This window comes from Helicoverpa armigera, chromosome 27 (assembly GCF_030705265.1).
Source record: "Helicoverpa armigera isolate CAAS_96S chromosome 27, ASM3070526v1, whole genome shotgun sequence".
NCBI classification, from domain to species: Eukaryota; Metazoa; Arthropoda; class Insecta; order Lepidoptera; family Noctuidae; genus Helicoverpa; species Helicoverpa armigera.
Genome location: NC_087146.1, coordinates 6,405,540 through 6,419,572, shown reverse-complemented (window position 1 = coordinate 6,419,572; position 14,033 = coordinate 6,405,540). Strand labels below are relative to the sequence as shown.

General features: G+C 44.6%; 2 protein-coding genes across 10 annotated transcripts in view; one reads left to right on the top strand and one right to left on the bottom strand.

The window, feature by feature from the left end:
- The window catches only part of LOC110380414 (cilia- and flagella-associated protein 410), a 35,214-nt gene extending 32,290 nt beyond the window's left edge, over nucleotides 1-2,924 (bottom strand). For 6 of the 8 annotated variants that reach the window (XM_064041966.1, XM_064041968.1, XM_064041969.1 and 3 more), the window contains exon 1: nucleotides 2,331-2,923. In XM_064041966.1, the coding sequence (XP_063898036.1) occupies nucleotides 2,331-2,410 (80 nt within the window). In that variant the 5' untranslated portion in view covers nucleotides 2,411-2,923. Of the gene's footprint in view, nucleotides 1-2,330 lie in introns of all 8 variants that reach the window. The other 2 variants (XM_064041967.1, XM_064041971.1) reach the window with 1 other exon arrangement.
- A 263-nt stretch (nucleotides 2,925-3,187) lies between these two features.
- Nucleotides 3,188-13,366, top strand: LOC110380412 (vacuolar protein sorting-associated protein 53 homolog). Of its 2 annotated transcripts, none has more exons than XM_049843573.2 (12): nucleotides 3,188-3,413; nucleotides 3,775-3,981; nucleotides 4,289-4,507; nucleotides 5,049-5,172; nucleotides 5,797-5,912; nucleotides 6,423-6,590; nucleotides 6,932-7,055; nucleotides 7,528-7,607; nucleotides 8,127-8,264; nucleotides 8,761-8,899; nucleotides 11,162-11,309; nucleotides 11,636-13,366. In XM_049843573.2, the coding sequence occupies exons 1-12, from the start codon at nucleotides 3,288-3,290 to the stop codon at nucleotides 12,420-12,422; spliced, it is 2,376 nt and encodes a 791-aa protein (XP_049699530.2). In that variant the 5' UTR covers nucleotides 3,188-3,287; the 3' UTR covers nucleotides 12,423-13,366. The 2 variants fall into 2 exon arrangements, with proteins under 2 accessions (XP_049699530.2, XP_049699526.2); XM_049843569.2 differs by having other exon boundaries at nucleotides 5,794-5,912.
- The last annotated feature ends 667 nt before the right edge of the window (nucleotides 13,367-14,033 follow it).

Below are 14,033 nucleotides of genomic sequence, written 5' to 3'. Positions count from 1 at the left end.
TTTGCGCAACACGTCGCGTGTCAAGGACGGACGTTGCGAGAGCTAGAGGCGGGCTCTGAAACTAGCCTGCTATGACTAAGTTTGGCATCCTAGACAATATTGTAGATGAGAAAGTGGGCAACTCGGTGTGTTGTCCTTGTCAGTAATAAAATTAAAGTGAGGACTTGTTTATATATGACGAAATCGTTGCTAAATCTGTCAGGTTTAATCTATTATGTTCCAGGTAAGCAGGATTACGAGCTCTTCGTGTCAAAAAGACGCGATTTACTCCGTTAAAATAACACCCTTCTGCCTCAACCGCAGCAGAAGAGTTCGTTTGATGATTACCGTCTATAAAGCCCTAAGTAATACGCTAGAAGCATCTCGTAAGGCAAGGGCAAGGCTGGCAAGGATCTTGTAAGGTGACAAAGGTGTTTTGCCAAGAACTTTGGTCTAATTATAATGAGGTAGTTCTCTCAGAAAAAAAAACGTGTAAATAGCAGGTTACAGCAAAAAACCATAGTTTCCGCGCTCTACAATAGATCTCCGACATTTCTCCAGCAAGTAAGCAAGTAGTCCAGCAGTACTCCATACAAACAAAAGAGCATCGATTAAGTGCGCGTCCTCTCTCACGGTATGACGTGCTATCCTCTTGATTGCGAACACTGAGTCTGCCCAATTCAAATCATTCTGTTGGAGGAAACTATGTCTCTGATGTCATGCACCTGCATCATAGGACTCGTATTTGTGTGGAAATGTTGTCAATTACTGATTAAAGCTGTATGTCTTTATTTGTTAGGCTGTAGTGAGATTATGTATTACAAATTAGTTACCTATTTAAATTAAATACAGTGAGGCATCTTGTGTGAAAATGGTTATTATTATGCTGTACACAATCCTTTTCTATTATTGTTATATTTTTAATATTTATTATACCAAAACTGCAGGTCATTTCTGACCATAACACTGTTCATAAATGATCTTGTCACCATTGATATGCATTACATACATGCACAAAATATTATCCTCCATACTAATCGAGGTAAGTCTGGTTCATTATTTAAATCTTAAGGAAAAATATATCTGCATGTGATTACAATGCAAAACAATCCATGTTAGGTACATGATGTATAAAAATATTGTGTAAGTAACAAGATCTGTGTGGCAGGAAGCTGTAGACCACAGACAATGTGTAAGATGACACGTCTTACAGGAAGTGCATCACAGATTATATTATTTGTGGTTATCATCATCATGTATGAATGGAGATGATCACAATATTATCTAATCTGTGTGACTCATTGTCAGTGTAGATTACATGCAGCAAAAAACTTCTAAATAAACATACAAAAACATTTCACAAAAAGCTTCTTGAAGAACTACAACAGAATAATATTTGTATGATTGTAGAATGTCATAACAATAGCCTTGTTTTTTTTGTTTTTCAAACATTGTGTTTTTCTAAAAGGATTCTTATTAGATATCAATTATCATGGTTAATTTACTAAAATGCATGAGACTGAAATATATGGGTAGAAACAAATTCCATCAATGAAACTTCACTCAATATTCCTGTGAAGGGCTGTGAGCATATAGGCCTAGTCATATTAGTTTTACTTAAAACATGATATTCCTAGATTCATTGATCAGTAATGCACAGAAGTAGATAAGCAGTGACCAACAGTGATGTGATAACTTATCTACAGTTATTACTGCTTAATAGAAACACTGATAACATCTGTCTAATCACAGATACCAATTTCTATCAATATCTAGTGTACAAAGTCCTGTGGTCAGTACCGTGTCCAATTTTATTATGTTCAAAATCAGGGAAGTGGATCATGTCCATTATTGTATAATCTTCATCTGAATTTTCCCCAAAATTGTGGGAACATTAATGGTATACTCATGTTTATGAACAGATTAAAGTCTTGTAATGCTAATGAGACTACAACACATGAAGTTAATGTGAAGTACACTTGAGTAACATTGTAACAGATAGTAAACATAATGCATAGCTTTCCCACACATTCTCACAACCAGTTCATTAACTTTGTAATTAAACTGATTAGTGGAACACAGTCTCATGCTCTATGGCCACGGTGCATTCATAAAAGTGAAAGACAAGGCAATGTTGTTCATGTTCAGCCAGCAGTGTGATCATCCCGCCTGGAGACCATGAACTGAGCACGTTACAAACAAATACGCGAGCGTTCCGCCTCCGTGCACCACCGACAGCGATTTCACATTACGACAAACCGACGCCGACGCTACAACGCTCAACATTTCAATTTTCGAACGTTCCTTTGTTGAACAACCAGCGCGGTACGAACCCTGACTCATGTACTCACCAGCAGTTGAGCTTCTTGATCGCGCTGAGGTCCGACTGCTTGGAGCGCGCGATCACCATCTCTTCAGTGAGGCGAGCCATGGCGGAACACTGCACTGACACTGCTGTTTGTGTACAGAACTGCTACGGAATCTATCACAGCGATGTATCTACGGCGGCGTTTGCGCGGAGTTCATTGCGGCGGAACACGCGACGGCAACACGCCCCGAGCGCGTCCAAATAACTGAAAAACAATAAGCGGCTACGATCTCGCGCGATGTTTCCGCTCACTTGACGTTGGCGGTCGACTTAATTGTAAAGCACGTTTCCACTGACTCGCGACACCACAGCTGTGGACGTATCGTAACAGCTGATACAACGAATTGAACCGTTCACTATACTAAAATTTTATGTGGAAATAACACTGAAAAACTTATGTATTTTATTCCTTGTAGTACTTCTACATTAGACCATTAACATTTTGCGCAAAATTGACACTAATCAAAATAGCAATTTCGATAATGTTATCCAACGTAATAAAATACGTAATATTTAAGCCATTTGTTTAAAATTGTAAAATTTTCAGCGGAACGGAAAATTCTGATGATAAAAAAAATGACATTGACTTATCAAACAATGGAAACTGAGACGTCAGTTTTAGTTTTTCATTTTCCCACAATGTTGCTAGTAGTCTTTTGGTATAACTTTATAAGATTTATTATCACAAAACTACAGAAAGATTAGTATTTTTATTATTCACAGAAATGAGATTTAAACTCTATAGAACACTTATTAATTTATCCTTTGTGTTTTCATGTTTCACGCAAGACGTTTTTGATTTCATATTGTTTTTCATGGTGTGTGACAGACAGGACAGTGACATTGACGTTTCGTTCAGTCAGTGACGTTTCAACGTCAACCCAAAGCCTGCGGGCTTGTGATATTATTTTTCATAAATACTGTAAAAACTGATCATACTATGGATTCCAACGATATTTTAGATGACAAGGACAGTGGGCCGGAGGTCCAGATCAATTTCCCAAGCTCTGTGATGACTCGGATCGAAGAAATGATGGGAGGGACTGAACAATTCGACAGCGCTGAAGTGAGTGCAAATTTCTTTATTTTGCTCTTATTTTGAAAGAAGTTAGTGCTCTCATTGGATTCTAACATTACTTATGTGCTGTCTACATTAAGGCAACATACATAGAGGCAATAAAAAGTGTTAAAATAGCTTTGTTTGGTCAGTAGGTCGTCTTGTTTTGGGAAAGTTGTCATGAGCCTATTTTGTTTATTCATCCTCAAGTTTCACACTGTAAACAATGCAGAACTACCTGGCACTATGCTTACTAAACGATATTTACTCCACGCAGTCTCTTTCAAAAGAATTGATTTATTTATTATGTTTGGTATGCCTTACCATCGCCACCAGTTTGATCATACACATACACTGTGCCTGCCCCCAGTTCGACGCGGTGGCGTACATCAACCGCGTGTTCCCGACGGAGCAGTCGCTGTCGGGCGTGGAGTCGGCGGCGGCGCGCTGCGAGTTCCACCTGGCGGGCGTGGAGCACGACATCCGCCGCCTCGTGCGCGCGCAGGCCGAGCAGCGCGACGCGGGGCAGCGGGCGCTGCTTGACGCACAGAGGTGTATCGGGGAACTGGCGTTACAGGTAAATGGATGATATATTCTTACAATGAAATCATAACCTTGGTCAGAATATACTATGAGAGGGAGTTCTATGTTGATGGGACTGAAAGAGGCACAAACTGCTAGCTAGCACTGTAGAAAACCATTCATGTCATCAGTGTTAGAGCAAAAAAATGCATTTATTAAATCCTTCACACTACCTATGTATATGTGCTACGAGTTTATATCTTCTGTATCAATTATTTTACATAACAATGTCAATCACGAATTTGTAACTTTGTAACTTCCCCTGAGAAATTCTGAATTATTGTGAAACACTTTGTTTCCAGGTAGCAGACATAAACAAGAAAGCAGAGCGCAGCGAGAGCATGGTGCGCGAGATCACGTCGGAGATCAAGCAGCTGGACTGCGCCAAGTCCAACCTGACGGCGGCCATCACAGCACTGAACCACCTGCACATGCTGGTGGGAGGCGTGGACGCGCTGCGGACCATGACCACCAGCCGCCAGTACAAGGAGATTGTGCTGCCCATGCAGGCCATCATGGAGGTCAGTACACCGGTCGAGGATAGACTCCTTCACATGCTGGTGGGCGAAAATAGAACAAATAGTACGAAGGCACAGCTTATTCTCTTCCAGCAGGCCCGGCATGGAGAGTTATAAATTTCAAGTCTCAGTTTTATCACCATACATGTTACCACCAATGAAGGTCGAGTACATCTGAATGACTGTCAATTCAGACCAGGTTGATGAGTCCTGCTGGTTTACTTCGAGGCGACTGACCTCCTTACTGACTGACTTATATACTTTATAATGTATTTATAGTATAGCTTTTTTTTTTTTAGCGACGTAAAATCATCAAATGACCCCTCCCGCTGTGGGTTAGCAGCGGTGAGGGAGTGTCAGACTCTTACTGACTAAAATCGTCGTGTTCCGTTATAGGCCTTTTATGTACCAGGGCCGCGGTATCTCTTTCGAACAACCCGCAGCCCCGGCAGGCCTTGGCCCTGCTGGGCCCCGCTGGATTTATAGTATAGCTCAGATGATATCCCAGTGCCAGGTGTTAAACGTCCCTTCCCCTCGGTTGTAGGTGCTGCAGCACTTCGAGGGCTACCAGTCGATCCGCGAGCTGTCGGCGCTGCGCGACCAGGTCACCGCCATCCGCGCGCAGCTCGCCGCGCAGATACTCGCTGACTTCAAGGAGGCATTCACCGGTACTCACAACTATATGCTGATTGATATATGGTTCCTATTGCCTTGCAAGTAGCGGTTGATTTGTCTAATGTTGTGGCTATGACCCATCAATCCATGGGCACACACGCCATATATACACACAGCCACAAATTCTTACAACAACATACAAATACATAGCCTAATGGGGGGATATTTAGTTTAACTTTTGAAAACTGCATAGTTAATCTACTAGGTGTTGCCCGCAATTTCTCCCGCGTCTTGTGGGTACTTCGCTTCCCGACAGTAAATACATGTTCAAATTGGCTTACTGGGCCATTCAGGGTAAAAACAAAAGAATGTGTCGTTATTATTGTAAGTAACAATAATATATTATGACTGTTTTGCATTAAGACAAAACAGATATTCAGGTATTATATGTCTTCGAAAATACAGCAATGATGTGAAATGGCAGTCTTATGTTTCCGTGAACAGGCGGCAAAGTAGACAGATACAGCCCTATGGTGACCGAAGTTGGGAGAGTATTCTCGATTTGTATACAGATATGACTGATATTCTCGATATTTTCTCAGCATCATAGAACTGCTTCTTCACATAATTGCTGTGTTTTCTTCTACATATAATATGTCGCGATGATACCTCAGCAGGCAGTAAATCGAGCATATCGCACCGCACTCTGAGCGAGGCATGCGGGGTGCTGGACATCCTGGAGCCGAGGGTCAGGGCAGACCTGCTCAACTGGTTCCTGCAGGTGCAGCTGCAGGTACGTAGCCTCAAAATCACCACTTTGAAAGTCAAGTTTATAAAAGATTGTTCCCAACAACGATCGTCTTTCGCCACTTTCCGTGTGTTTTTGCTGGGAAGAAGAAGTGGTGAAACAAACTCCTGAGCTACAGAATAGGAACGCCGAATGTAAAGAAGTACCTAATTAATCCCTCTAGATAACCCTTTGTTGGGGTGTCAAGTTCCAGTTTTGATGCTGGTCTCAACTAAATATATACTATTTCCATATTTTATCTACAAAGAAGTATTGGCCGATGTGCGCATAGAAATGGTCGGTGAACGAGAGCGCGGGGGTCCGGTCCGTTTGCAGCCCTAGAGTAGGCGCATGATGACGCCGTGTCTCAAGCTAGCGCGATGTGAAACTCCGGAACACCTTTAAATAATGGACACATACCTAACCTATATCTATAGGTGAAGCAGCTACAAAAAAGAAAAAATACTACAGTGCACAGTACAGGAGCAGGTATTAGTGTCATGTCTTTGTGTACAGGAGTACCAGCACCTGTTCTCAGCAGAGCAGGAGCAGGCGTGGGTGTCGCACGTGGAGCGGCGCTACGCGTGGCTCAAGCGGCACCTGCTGGCCTTCGAGGAGTCGCTGGCGGCGCTGTTCCCGCCCGCCTGGCGCCTCAGCGAGAGGATCGCGCAGCACTTCTGTAAGGTCAGACCCACATACATTCATTCACTCTAAGGAGTCCACGATCAATGTAATAATCCCTTACTTCCTCGATCTATGTTGAAGTAGTCCTATCCTTCAAACCCTTTTTCCCAACTATGTTGGGGTCGGCTTCACGTCTAACCGGATGCAGCTGAGTACCAGTGTGCCACAAGGAGCGACTGTCAGTCTGACCTCCTCAACCCAGTTACCCGGGCAACCCAATACCCTTTGGTTAGACTGGTGTCAGACTTACTGGCTTTTGACTACTCGTAACGACTGCCAAGGATGTTCAATGACGTATGTTGAACTAATCCTACAGTATGCCTACGGTGTTGTGTTCACAGATAACTCGCAATGACTTGGCGGCGCTGATGGCGTCGCGACGCAGCGAGGTGGACGTGAAGCTGCTGCTGTACGCCATACAGAAGACGTACAACTTCGAGTTACTGCTGCATAAGCGTTTCACAGGTACAGTCTTACAGCCAGACACACAGCTCGGGTCTTGACGCACTCCACCAGCAAGTGATAGGCTGCAACGAGGGATACACATATAACATGCAAACAGAAGGGTGCTGGATACAGGATGACAATAACAATAGACCAGATACAAATTACAAGTACAGTCCATGCTTTCTGAGGCACCTAGGAACTCGTGATGACAAAGACGGCTGTCCACCATGCGGTTGACCGACAACCGACAAGCTCCTTCTTTCTTCTTCCTCCTGCCCTGTTCCCAATTTTATTTGGAGTCCACTTCCATTTTTCCCTATCACTCATCATATTGACACTCACTCCCTTCTATTCATTTCATCTTTCAGGTTATCTATCCATCTTTTTTCTTAGGTCTTCTGCCATCCATCTCCATTGATAAACAAGCTCCTCTTAGATGTCATTCATACAGTGACTTGGTCTGTACTGTAAAGCGTATGTGGTTGTGCAGGAATGGACCTGGGCGCGGAGGTGCCTGAAGTCAATCTAGAGAAGCCGCCCGCGCTAGACGGAGATGGAGATAATAAGGACGTTAGTTGGAAACATTTCTTATCTTACATCTCATAATTTTATTGTTTTTCTATCTAATATGTTTTTAATGAGACCCATTGCCAATGTTAAAAATTCTTAGGTATGTTTTATTTGGGACTTATGTTGCTGTATCGTTTCCCCAACCAAGATCACTAAAGTTTCTTTTTCGTATTAACTACAATTTTTCATTTAACCGACCGATAATTCAAAGGTTGTAACGGACTGTGTGTGGTCCAAAATTAAGGTAATCAAAAAGTCCTCTTTATTATCTACTCTAAGGGCTTGTCCAGAAAGGGCGCAATACGCGCGAATCACACGCGAGTCGAGGGTCTGGCGTCATGCACGCGATGTACGCGCGTACTTTGAATTCGCGCGATGCTTGTGGACGCGATGTATTCGTGCCTAGTATCTCAATAGCGCGCGAAACGTTTCGCGACGAATTCGCTTCTTCTGGACAAGGTCTAAAACAACATAGTGACAACTGATTTCTCAAATTGTCATTGTGTATGGTGTGCACAGGAGCCGGACGTGACGTCGCCGGCGGCGGGCGGGTCGGCGTGGGTGGGGCAGATCGGCGCGTGCTTCGAGCCCTACCTGTCGCTGTACGTCAGCTCGCTCGACGCCAACCTCAGCGACCTCATGGACAGGTTCACGCAGGTACACTACTTGCTCAACTAGGCATCAGCGGGGGTGGGGGGATAGGGCAGAGATCTGTGGATAAGTCACTGTAAGAAAAAGGGTATGACCCAGAATGCTTCCTTGAGGGACACCGTCGGTTATTTTGAGCTTGATATAACTATTTCAGTTACTTTCTCTTGGTTTTTAAAGCATTTTTAATGTCAATCTGTAGAAATGTTTTCTACATTATTATGTTATGTTTTTGGATAATATTACGCACATTAATTGACTACACGGAGACTATATTAAAGGCCTTCGTAAAATCCAAGATTTTTTGTTGAGGCAATGAATGTTGATAGGTTAGAATGACTGACACTAAATTCTGTTTAAACAAAAAACACTGTTGACTTGTCCGTTGTCGGGCCCGCGGTTCCACAACATGTTTTTATCATCTGACGAATCGATAGTCGCGTCAGAGTCAGCTATAAGATATTGTTGTGAAGGCTGGTGGGATAATGTATCTGGTGTGTCGCAGGACGCGAAGTCCGGCGTGGGCGGCGTGGGCGCCGGCAGCGGCGCGGGCGCGGTGATCGCGTCGTGCGCAGACCTGTTCCTGTTCTACAAGAAGTGCCTCGTGCAGTGCGCCCGCCTCACCACCGGCGAGCCCATGCTGGGTATGTACTGTGTCATGTACTCACCACCGGCGAGCCCATGCTGGGTATGTACTGTGTCATGTACTCACCACCGGCGAGCCCATGCTGGGTATGTACTGTGTCATGTACTCACCACCGGCGAGCCCATGCTGGGTATGTACTGTGTCATGTACTCACCACCGGCGAGCCCATGCTGGGTATGTACTGTGTCATGTACTCACCACCGGCGAGCCCATGCTGGTATGTACTGTGTCATGTACTCACCACCGGCGAGCCCATGCTGGTATGTACTGTGTCATGTACTCACCACCGGCGAGCCCATGCTGGTATGTACTGTGTCATGTACTCACCACCGGCGAGCCCATGCTGGTATGTACTGTGTCATGTACTCACCACCGGCGAGCCCATGCTGGGTATGTACTGTGTCATGTACTCACCACCGGCGAGCCCATGCTGGTATGTACTGTGTCATGTACTCACCACCGGCGAGCCCATGCTGGTATGTACTGTGTCATGTACTCACCACCGGCGAGCCCATGCTGGTATGTACTGTGTCATGTACTCACCACCGGCGAGCCCATGCTGGTATGTACTGTGTCATGTACTCACCACCGGCGAGCCCATGCTGGTATGTACTGTGTCATGTACTCACCACCGGCGAGCCCATGCTGGTATGTACTGTGTCATGTACTCACCACCGGCGAGCCCATGCTGGTATGTACTGTGTCATGTACTCACCACCGGCGAGCCCATGCTGGTATGTACTGTGTCATGTACTCACCACCGGCGAGCCCATGCTGGTATGTACTGTGTCATGTACTCACCACCGGCGAGCCCATGCTGGGTATGTACTGTGTCATGTACTCACCACCGGCGAGCCCATGCTGGGTATGTACTGTGTCATGTACTCACCACCGGCGAGCCCATGCTGGGTATGTACTGTGTCATGTACTCACCACCGGCGAGCCCATGCTGGTATGTACTGTGTCATGTACTCACCACCGGCGAGCCCATGCTGGTATGTACTGTGTCATGTACTCACCACCGGCGAGCCCATGCTGGGTATGTACTGTGTCATGTACTCACCACCGGCGAGCCCATGCTGGGTATGTGTCCTGAACTATATACTCCCTTATGTACTCCCTTCACGTACTTCGCCATCTACTGCCTTATGTAATCTCCTCATGTTCTTCCTTATGTTAATGTAATAAAGTAATATGTAATAGTAGCACAGTTTTACGACGCGAATCCAAACACTTGATCAATAGTGCTTTACAGATGAGTGATGTAGCAAAACGCCCACAACAAGACTTATTTATTGAAAACATTCACGTAATCATAAAACCTACATACATAGCTATAATGGTGATTCACTACAATTTGACATATCATATGGCAACCAATTTCGGATCGCCTATTATTGGATAGATAATGTGTAGAAATCCGCAGTCAATTCTTTCCCGTCAAGCTGTTAAACAAAAGACAAACAAGCCGGCGTTATAAGCGCGCCAAATATGTTAGTAAACACGTCGCGAGCACGCGACGCACGTGCGCGCGCTACACTGCTCGAGCACGTGACTGTGAGGCTTGAACAATAGCATGTTTTATTGAACCCATTTTACAATATCTTAGTTAAAAGATCTACCTATATGTGTTGCTACATAGTTAGATGGTAATCAATACAATGAATATATTAAAGGGTGGACGTTTTGGGAAGAGTTATTAGGTAAATTGACATTCAGATTCTTATCAGTATGTATTTCTGTTATTGCTTATTGAATTTCGTACAAAACATCCTTTTTTGAATAATTAATATAAAAAAAAATAAATTTAAACGTATAAAAATATGTGGCCACCTATATTGGGCACAGGGTCCAAGGTACTGGTGGTTAGGATCCCAGAGACAGAAACTTTCTCGCAATCCAGCCGCCTAACGAGAGCCTCATGAGGTGTTGGTCGGGGCTCTTGGCTATTAAACCATTGGCCGTAACGACAATCGGCACAATGACAGCCGTGTCGACATTTCACACGGCGACAACCTCGTGCGCTAAGTGTAAATGTCGGTCCTGCTTGGGATCTCTCTCCGGTGGTGTCGGATTGCCGTCCCATCGCGCGCAGAGAGTGAAGGAATAGTGAGTGCACCTGTGTCCGCGCAAATGCTGGTGCACTATAATATGTCCTGCGCAGTTGGCTAATGTCCTTACATGAGAACAGCAGCCGTAGCCGCTAATCGGCTAGGAGGGCATCATGATCATCACATAACGTGTGTCGTTCTGTCGACAGAGCTGGCGGGCGTGTTCCAGAAGTACCTGCGTCAGTACGCGACGAGCGTGCTGGCGGCGCTGCTGCCGCGCGGCGCGGCGCCCGGCCTGCTGCCCGCGCTCGGCCTCACCGCGCTGCTGCCCGGCCAGCCCGACCAGGACCGCGCCCGGTACACCACCTGCTCACTGAACAACTGCTTCATCATGAAAATATATCGCCTGTTCCCATACTAAAGTTACTCTAGCCACACGGTTTCACCCGCGTCACAGGGAAACTTCTTCCCGTACCCTGATAAAACATAGCTCATATTCAATTAATAAAAAGAACAAATCTAATGATAATAAAATTAACCTCTGCATTGTAACAATTTGACAACATATTGATTTGACAAAAAACATATCAAAACATTTTTGTAACTGAAAATGTTATATCAAGTGGAAGGTCTCGTTATACCCGGTACCTTCTACACAATACTGAGTGCTCTCTCCCCCACAGGTACACGAAGCAAGAGGTGGCTAAGATCACGAGCGTGATCACGACGGCGGAGTACTGCCTGGAGACTACCGTCCACTTGGAGCAGAAGCTGAAGGAGAAGGTGTCGCCGTCCCTCGCCGACAAGATCGACATGACGGCCGAGCAGGACCTGTTCCACAAGATCATCAGCGACTGCATCCAGCTGCTGGTGGCGGACCTGGAGCTGGCGTGCGAGCCGGCGCTGCAGGCCATGACCAAGATCTCGTGGGTGCACTTCGACACGGTGGGCGACCAGAGCTCGTACGTCACGCAGATCGTCATGCACCTCAAGAACACGGTGCCCGAGCTGCGCGACTCGCTGGCCTCCTCGCGCAAGTACTTCACGCAGTTCTGCATCCGCTTCGCGAACTCGTTCATCCCGAAGTTCATCCAGCACGTGTACCGCTGCAAGCCGCTGTCCACGGTGGGCTCGGAGCAGCTGCTGCTGGACACGCACATGCTGAAGACGGCGCTGCTGGAGCTGCCGGGCGCGGGCTCGGCGGTGCGGCGGCCGGCGCCGGCGACGTACACCAAGGTGGTGATCAAGCTCATGACCAAGGCGGAGATGATCCTGAAGCTGGTGATGGCGCCGCTGGGGTCGGGCGAGGCGTTCGCGGCGCAGTTCCTGGCGCTGCTGCCCGACGCGTCGCTGCAGGACTTCCACCGCGTGCTCGACATGAAGGCGGCGCGGCTCAGCAAGGCGCAGCACGCCGCGCTCGACAAGATGTTCCGCGACGCCACACGGGCGCAGAATGACGACAATAAGTAACCCGCCGTGTATATAATGATATGTATGGCGATAAAATGTATGTAATTATATAAAGCGAGTTCACACTCGAGGACTGTTTAAGTAAAAGATAATATCGCCTCATAGAAACGTAACTAGGCGAGTCTAAGCTTAGCTGTTCGGCTGTGCAATCAAACATTTAGGATATAATAGAGTGCACAGCCAATCTGCTATGTCACGTACTTAATGCTAGAGTTCCTAACACGGAGTAGTGAACTGATAGAGTGTTTACATGGTGATGAATGTATTCTGAGAGTTAGTGAAAGGGTCATAATAGTGAGTTGGATGTGTTCTCCATCAGCTTATTACTCTGTGGCGTTTGTAAACTATGTCATCTAAAATAAGCCCACATAAACAAATGTAAATTGAAATTATTATGTATTGAATCCAAAAAGACCTCACGACTGAAATATCCTGTAAATGGGCGTTAAATTATAATTTTTTTGAAGTGTAATGAAAATAATATGTATTGAATATCACAAAATTACAAACTTCATAAAAAATGGTCTAATAGGTATAGAAATGGACCTGTTACAAAAGGTGCTCATAGTTGAATATAATATTTCGACGTATGTATATGTATTTCTGCTGTTAAGTAAAATAAGGACCCTGGACATGTTCGGATCTGTTTCAAATTAACTTTTTATATTGATTGAAAACCTTTTGTACTATATTCGATTTAATTAACATCTTTACAATACTTAGTCTAATTTTATGTTATATTGATTTATTTTAATTTTATTATTGGACCAGTGTGAATGTGTGTGTGTGTGTGTGCGTATGTATGAATGTGTGTGTGTTGTGTATTTATTGTAAGCTACGTGATTATGTCGACATTCCACTATGAAATAATGTTTTTGTTTAGTTTATGTGCAATAACGATATAAAGTCTACTATAGAACTAATACACAATTATGTTAACTGTACTTGCTCGCTTTTATTTATTAAATAATGAACTTATAAGTTACACCTATCAAATCCTACCAAATCTTGCCAAGAAAAACCAATGAAATAAAACACAACTGAGACAGAGCACCTATGGAATGAAGTTGAAGTCAGCCCTGTAAGTACTTATTCTAGACTCTATTTATTTAAATAACTTTCCAAATTCCACCAGTCTTGTCTGTTGACCATAGAAATCATACGATACTTGAAGGCAAAGATTGATGTTCAAATTGGCCCTGTAGTCCATACATACATCATACACAAGATATTCGACTGAATTACGATCCTGCAGGTCTGGGTCTGGGACAATTAGCTGATGAGCGTGCCACCGTGTCCATACATGAGATACCCTAGCCAAGTTACTCATAGCCAGCTCATCCGCGACAGCTAGGTACCTGTTGCGTGTGAGCCACTTGTTGCTATTCTCCTATCTCAGGCACTGATACTGGAGTGTACTTCATATCTTAGAGGTTTGTAATGTTTTATGTAAATATTAGAATTAGATAATTTAAAGAAGTAACCCAACGTTACAATATCTTAAATTAAGTAAAGTCTCTGGAATAAAAAATAAATTACTGCAATACATCGCGATCATTTCAAACTAAAACAAGTCTTCAGATAGTAATAGTGATAGAAAAGATTGGGTAC